Raw genomic sequence first — 6454 nt, 5'->3', positions numbered from 1 at the left:
TTATATGTAGGGTTTCTTAGCAGTGAACCCCTTGATATTTGAATCCATTTTAAGATCCCACCTTGAGACCCACTAGCAGAGCAGGTCTCAAACCCCTCATAGACGGGTCATGCTACTTGTTTTTTTTAATTTCACGCTCGACGGCTCATGTGGTTCAATCAAATTTTTAGAATCATCATGGGTGGGTAGAACTCTTTACACATACTGCCTTTCCATTGACCTCCAAGATGACTTCACAATTGGAAGCCCAATGCTCGAATCACCTCTCCCCCCGTTCAACCCCCCCGTGTTTCCCTCTCCCTCCCCCTCTCTCCCTTTGCTCAGGCCCTCGGGGGGGTCACTATATATAAACCCTCTATATCACGTGCGTTCAAAGACTATTTGTAAAATCCCTTATCTGTGAGTTTTTCATTAATAAAATGTACCCTTTTCTATACAAATCTGTAAAATTTCTCCAAAATTATTTTAAACATTCCCTTTTGTAAATTAATTTTTTTAAACTTACAATTAAAAATATTCTTCTATTGAACTCATGTGATAGGGTTACATATGATGATTAAACCCCCCAAGCTCAGGCCCCATCTTTCACAATCTCCTTCATAGCAACAAGCTAATGGGAGTTGATCATCACTTTCAGGATATCGAAGTGGGTGAAGCATTCAACATGCAAGGAGGAGTGGAGGAAGAGTAGAGAACAGGGAGAGAGATTGGGAAGAATGAGAGCGTGGGGAGAAAGAGTGAAGAGGATAGAGCGAATGAAGAATCAAAGGTAGAAGAGAGTGCAGGGAGAATAAGTGAAGACGTAGATGGAAGATAGAGATGCACGTCCCAACATCCTGGGGGATAATGATTAGGATGGAATCATAACAAAGGAGGGAGGAAGTGATAAGGAGGGGCAAGGAGAGGAGAATCATGGAGGTAGGGAATGAGGGAAGCGATCATCGAGGGAAGAGGCAACAATTAGTGAGTAATTAGGGATGAGACAGCTGGAGAGGGAGGTAGAGGGACATAGGGAGGGTTGAATAAATCGAGATAAAAAATATTGGAATAGTAAACCTATAGAGACTCTACAAAATAATAGGATCAAATGAATCGAGATGGATGAGAGAAAGTGATATATTTTAGTTGGTCTACAAGAGACTACATCTCAGATGATAAAACCACTCACTACATCTAGCCATGAAGTAAAGAAGTTCAACAAGGTTAATGTAGATGGAATGATCATCATGGCGCATATCATCATGTGTGATCAAAGGGAGAGACTCCTCGAACTGTGTCTTGACTTTATTCTCCACCGAGATCCTTCATGCAACATTGCGACCATGTGTCAACATGCCTTTTAAACCCCCTCGATCCTAACCAAGACACTATAATCTAAAGCCATTTGAAGTTTGCCTCCTACACTCCCCTCAAATTGAGAGTAGGTAGCGTCTAAATGAACTCTATACCCTGTCAACAAATTTTGCAATTCCATCTTTAAACCATCCTTAAATTGAAAGAAAGCTTATTTTCAGATCACCTTTGAGTTCTTGAGTTGAGATTTGAACAAATGTTGATCGCCAACTAATTTTCCCTTGCACTTGCCATCAGATCGAGATGATAGTTGTATTTTTCTCTAAGTGCTTTGCTAATAGTCCTAAGGGCCTTCTCGTTTGTAGCTTTCCCACTGTGTTGTCTTCTGTTTGTCGGATTCGCTAGGCTCTTCTTCTATATGGACCTATCATCCCTATGAATACAGTCCATTCATGGAAATCAAATTGCTAGAAGATACTCCTGTGGCCAACAAAGTCATTTCCAGTGAAAAAAATTCATTCCATATCATTTCTCTAAATTTGTCTCTCCCAAGAAATTTTACCTCCCCCCACCGGAAATGAGAGAGGTGGGGCTATTCCTGATACGAGTGTTGTATATCGAATAAATTTTCGACTGTGTTTTGGAATCTTTGCACAGCAGAGGGGGGTGGCAGGGAGGGGGGGGTTGTTAAATAAGTATGCTCCAAACACAATTGGTCATAATCCTTTCTCCATTAAGTAAAGTCAGGTCGCAAGTTGCCATGTAGGGAAATTCCAACCAGTAAAAGTCACGAGCTTCATCGATTCCTTTTTGACTCCATCTCTCCTGCTTTGATACCAACTAAAGAAGCCATAGATACAAAATACTGGAAGAGTAAAAACCCATAGAGACTCCATAAAATAATAGGATCAAATGAAACGAGATGAACAAGAGTAAGTGATATATTCCAACTCGATGATACAACATCTAGCCATGAAGTAAAGAAGCTCAACCAAGGAGAGTGTGCCATGTGTAAACTACAAAATTCTATAGAGTTTTGCGAGCTATAAAGGGGGATCAAGGCGAGCTATAAGCGGGGAATAAATGGCAGTGCGAGGTAAGGGAAGAGGGAGGCAGAAGGGAGAGAGAGAGAGTGGGCGAGGGAGATATGAGAGAGTGCACTAGAGGAGCGAGATGGAGGAGGGAGAGAGAGGCTTGAAGGGGAAGGACTAGATGGAGGAAAAGACTTAAGAGGCGAGGGAGGGATCTAGAAGCCATCGAATCCAGAACTTTTTGTGCCTAGTATAAGAAGAGAAGGGCAGCATCCCAAACTTTCTGCACCAGGTATAAGAGGATAAGGGGGGTGGTAGAGGGCAACAAATCCAAGCAAGCGGGCCATGAAGCCCTCCCTCCTAATACAAGGAAGGAAGGGGAGAGAGGAGTGGAAAGGAGGAAGGAGGGAGCTGAGGAGTGGGAAGGAGAGGGGAGGAGGAAGAAGGACAAGCAGTGGAAAGGAGGCCGGGGAGCAAGGAGAATGAGTGATCGGAGGAGGGGAAGTTGAGGAGGAAGGAGGAAGGTGAGCGGAAAGGAGGAAGGAGAGAGAAACGAGGAAGGACGAGAAGAAGGAGGAAGTTCAGAAGAAAGGAGGAAGGGAGGAAGGAGGAAGGAGGAAAGAGAGGTGACAAGCAATCCAAGGACGGGATGAGAGGAAGCGAGGGGGCAGGAGATTAATGGCCGGATGAGAGGGAAGCTTAATCAAGCGCAAAGGAGGGGGGCAAAACCTAAAAGATATTAATTAATAAGTTTTAGTTTTTGGAGCGGTTACCATAGCCATAAGGCGTCCACAATGAGTTTTATTCTTGTATTAACGAGAGTAACCTGGCCCGTCTACAACGGGCTAAAGACCGACTCCGTTGGGTCGATCATAGACTACCTTTAATAAAAAATTATGGTTTTTGGTGCCACATGGCAGTACGGCCCGCTGTAGTACACACTCCCTCGCCTCGTGTATAGTGGGCTCGCGTGCCGGCGAAGGCTGGTCCTCTGAGTCCTCTGAGTGCGCTGGTCGATCTGCACACGAATCGACCGTTAGATTGGCACGAACCTCCCCGTGCCACCCCCCTCCGAACCTACGCGATGCATCTATTCTCTTTCTCTAGCGGTGGAGATGCCTCCACTCCCTCCGAACCTCTAGTATTCCTTTTCCGGACCTCCCGCAGACCTCGTTCCTCTCACGCAGGGGATTAATCTCCATATAAAATGGAATTGATTAGTTTAGTGCAAGGCAAGGCACGATCAAGGAGCTTCTCCTTGGAAGCTTCTGGCTCCTTCGTGCTCCTATTTATCTCCGTGCTTCCTCTATCACCCTCTCTTCCTCTCTGCTGCTTCTTCCTGTGTCCCTTCCTCTTTCGAGCCACGAATATATGCATAACTAATGTGTTAGCGCCCCCTCTGTGGCTCCTGTCGTTCAAGATGCAACAGCTACTATGACGTTCATGGGAATTTTGTCTTCAAGATTACGATCAAATTTCAATTGATTGCAGTTCGAAAGGATCAGCGGTTTAATAGCTACAAATTTACGAAAGCGGAGTAGCCAGTAGTCACGTAGTCACTGGATCGAATAGGAGACTAAAGATTCGATCCAGCAGTCACTGATCGAATAGGAGACTAAAGATTGAATAGGAGACTAAAGGTATCGATCGAGTTCTTCTTCTCTACGTGGCGCTCACTGCAGGCGTTCACTGCAGGCGGAGGCCGTAACCAGTGGGAATGCTATTTTCTGCCGGAGACATCGAGCGAGTGTAAGCGTAGAGCTTCGGAGCTACTCTCGCAGCCATATGCGTGGGAGAAGGGAATCATCACCGGAACTAGCAACTACAGTTGGTGGCAAATATGGCCAGACAAAGTTCCATCGTGAGTGCCGCGTCCAACACAATCATGTTGAAAGTAGACTAAGAAAGAAAGCATACAAACTTCAGCTCCATGGATATAAGGAGTGGCCATTGCGCAGGCGCTGGGGTTTTCCATGGAAGTTTATGCCACCCACGGCGGAAGTTCACGGAAAGCTCGTGATGTACCACCCGGCAAGGCACAGACGGTGGTGGAGAGCTCAGGTGGTTCCTTGTCCGTGCTCGATAATTTTTTCTAGAATGCAATTACTATTATATACATTTGGATCTACCTACAGTAATCGTAAACTGGTCGCTCGCGTCTACCCTGTCCAGGCTTTACGGTACATGATGCGATTTCCAAGCGCATATACTTGCAGTTTGATGAACCTCGCTCGGCATCAATATTTCGGATCTTTAGCTGCTGAAATGATGTTGAGAGCGTTACCAACTAGTTGGCCCGAGGTGACAAGTCTTACTATTGCATTGTTATCTTTCCTCGATCGGTGGATGACAACGGAGCAACTGCTGATATTGCTGCAGAAACTGATAATCTAGAAAATTGCGAAGGTGCGGCTGACGGTTGAATTGTTGGTCAAAAACAGGTCAATCAGACGGTGTGGAATGCGGAGGGAGAAATGGAGACGGTTGTATGGGCGAGTCGAGGGCCATGGATTCCACGACCAATGATTAGCATGCATGTGAGGCTGGGCGATAAAGCGAGTGAGATGCAGATGGTGGAATACGGGAAGTACATGGAACTGGCCTCTCGAGTGCGTCTTAAATTCCCTGATGCCGTCAACATCTGGTTAGCTACAGAAATGGAGGTAAAATCTCTCCCCCCTCTGTCTCTCTTTGGAGTTCGCCCTCCTAAGCTTGCTGATTTTCTCGCTGTTTGTCAATAGTTAGTTTGCCTGTGTAAGGGGGGGAGGGGGACGGGCAACATACATATATCAACTTTAAAATTCAAACTTGCATCCCTTTCAAGACTTCTTACTATCATTTAGTTTTATTTTTTGAAGTATGTGACTTGGGAAATAGAATAATAAAATTTGCTATGAGCTCTCTACTCTTTTTATGAAATTTAGTAGCGCTCACTCAACTAATGACCTCAGGATGTAGTTAACCAATCCAACGCCTATACAAATTGGACTATCTACTACACCAATATAACCAGACAAATTGGGAACATTAGTATGCACGCTTATGAAACAAGCCTTGGTATGGAGGTTAGCACAAACAATGGCATTGTGAATTTTTTGATGGCATCGGAAGCTGATTTCTATATTGGAGCCCTTGGTTCAACATGGAGCCTTTTGATCGATTGCATGCGGGGTACAAGGGGAAAGATTATGGCAGGCTTCTTAAGTGTGAATGAAGAGACATTTTATTGATGGTTTGGTCATGCACCATATATGCATATACATCCCCACATCTATTAAATGTATTCTTGGGATGTCCTTAACACTTTGAGTTCTAGATTCCATATTAATTTCTAGAGAAGCATGACACATCATCATGGATGATTTTTTCATTTTAGTTTCGTTAAGAAGTGGAACTTTTATATTGGCATTGAAGGTTTATATGTCCTAATAAAAATAAAATTTTGAAACATATATTCATGTTAGTTTCATTTAAAAGTAAAACTTTTATATTGGCATTGAAGGTTTATATGCCCTAGTAAAAATAAAGTTTTGAAACATTCACCAAGATTCAAAATTTTATGCAAATTTTTTCAAAGTTTTGCCAAGATTTACATATTTTACTTATAAATTTGAAAGAAAATATATAAAATCATACTATATTTTGTTAATAGTGTGAAACTAAAAAAGTTAGCTTGATAAACTTTCGGCAAGATTTTATTTTAATATAAACGTATACCTTCGATAAAAGCATCCATGCACATCATCATTTTATTTTTGTGAAATTGTTTATGGCACTCAACTATATAATATATGTAAAAGTGTGAATGGAGACACATTTTGGTAGAGTCAAAGAATTTAAACTTGTTTGCCATGCTAATGGTTTGGTAAATTCACCATATATGCATATGTATCCTTACGTCACTTGAATATATTTTTTGGAAGCCCTCAACATATTGAGTTCTTTGTACTTTTTAGAGAACTATCATCATCTTTTCTTGAAATTATTGGCACTCAACCATAATAACAAAAGTTTCGCCACTTCCATCTACCAAGTTGGGTGGATCTTAGTAGAATTTTTGTTTTTCAAAAAACAATGATTGTAAATGAATTTGAATTTCAAGAATGGATTTATGTAAAGTTATTGCTACA

The 6454-nt window shown here is 42.5% G+C and overlaps 1 protein-coding gene across 1 annotated transcript in view; it reads left to right on the top strand.

Moving 5' to 3' along the window:
* LOC147901731 (uncharacterized) overlaps nucleotides 1-5152 on the top strand; it is an 11597-nt gene extending 6445 nt beyond the window's left edge. Inside the window, exons 4-7 of the mRNA XM_087374361.1 lie at nucleotides 4020-4185; nucleotides 4283-4385; nucleotides 4497-4625; nucleotides 4766-5152. Of these exons, the coding sequence (XP_087230487.1) occupies nucleotides 4020-4185; nucleotides 4283-4385; nucleotides 4497-4625; nucleotides 4766-5065 (698 nt within the window). The 3' untranslated portion in view covers nucleotides 5066-5152. The remainder of the gene's footprint in view (nucleotides 1-4019; nucleotides 4186-4282; nucleotides 4386-4496; nucleotides 4626-4765) is intronic.
* Nucleotides 5153-6454: the final 1302 nt, after the last annotated feature.

The sequence above is a fragment of the Dipteris shenzhenensis genome, chromosome 5 (genome assembly GCF_047967505.1).
Source record: "Dipteris shenzhenensis isolate YYH24624 ecotype China chromosome 5, Dip_SZ_1.0, whole genome shotgun sequence".
In the NCBI taxonomy this organism is placed as follows: Eukaryota; Viridiplantae; Streptophyta; class Polypodiopsida; order Gleicheniales; family Dipteridaceae; genus Dipteris; species Dipteris shenzhenensis.
This window is presented reverse-complemented; position numbering and strand designations above follow the sequence as displayed.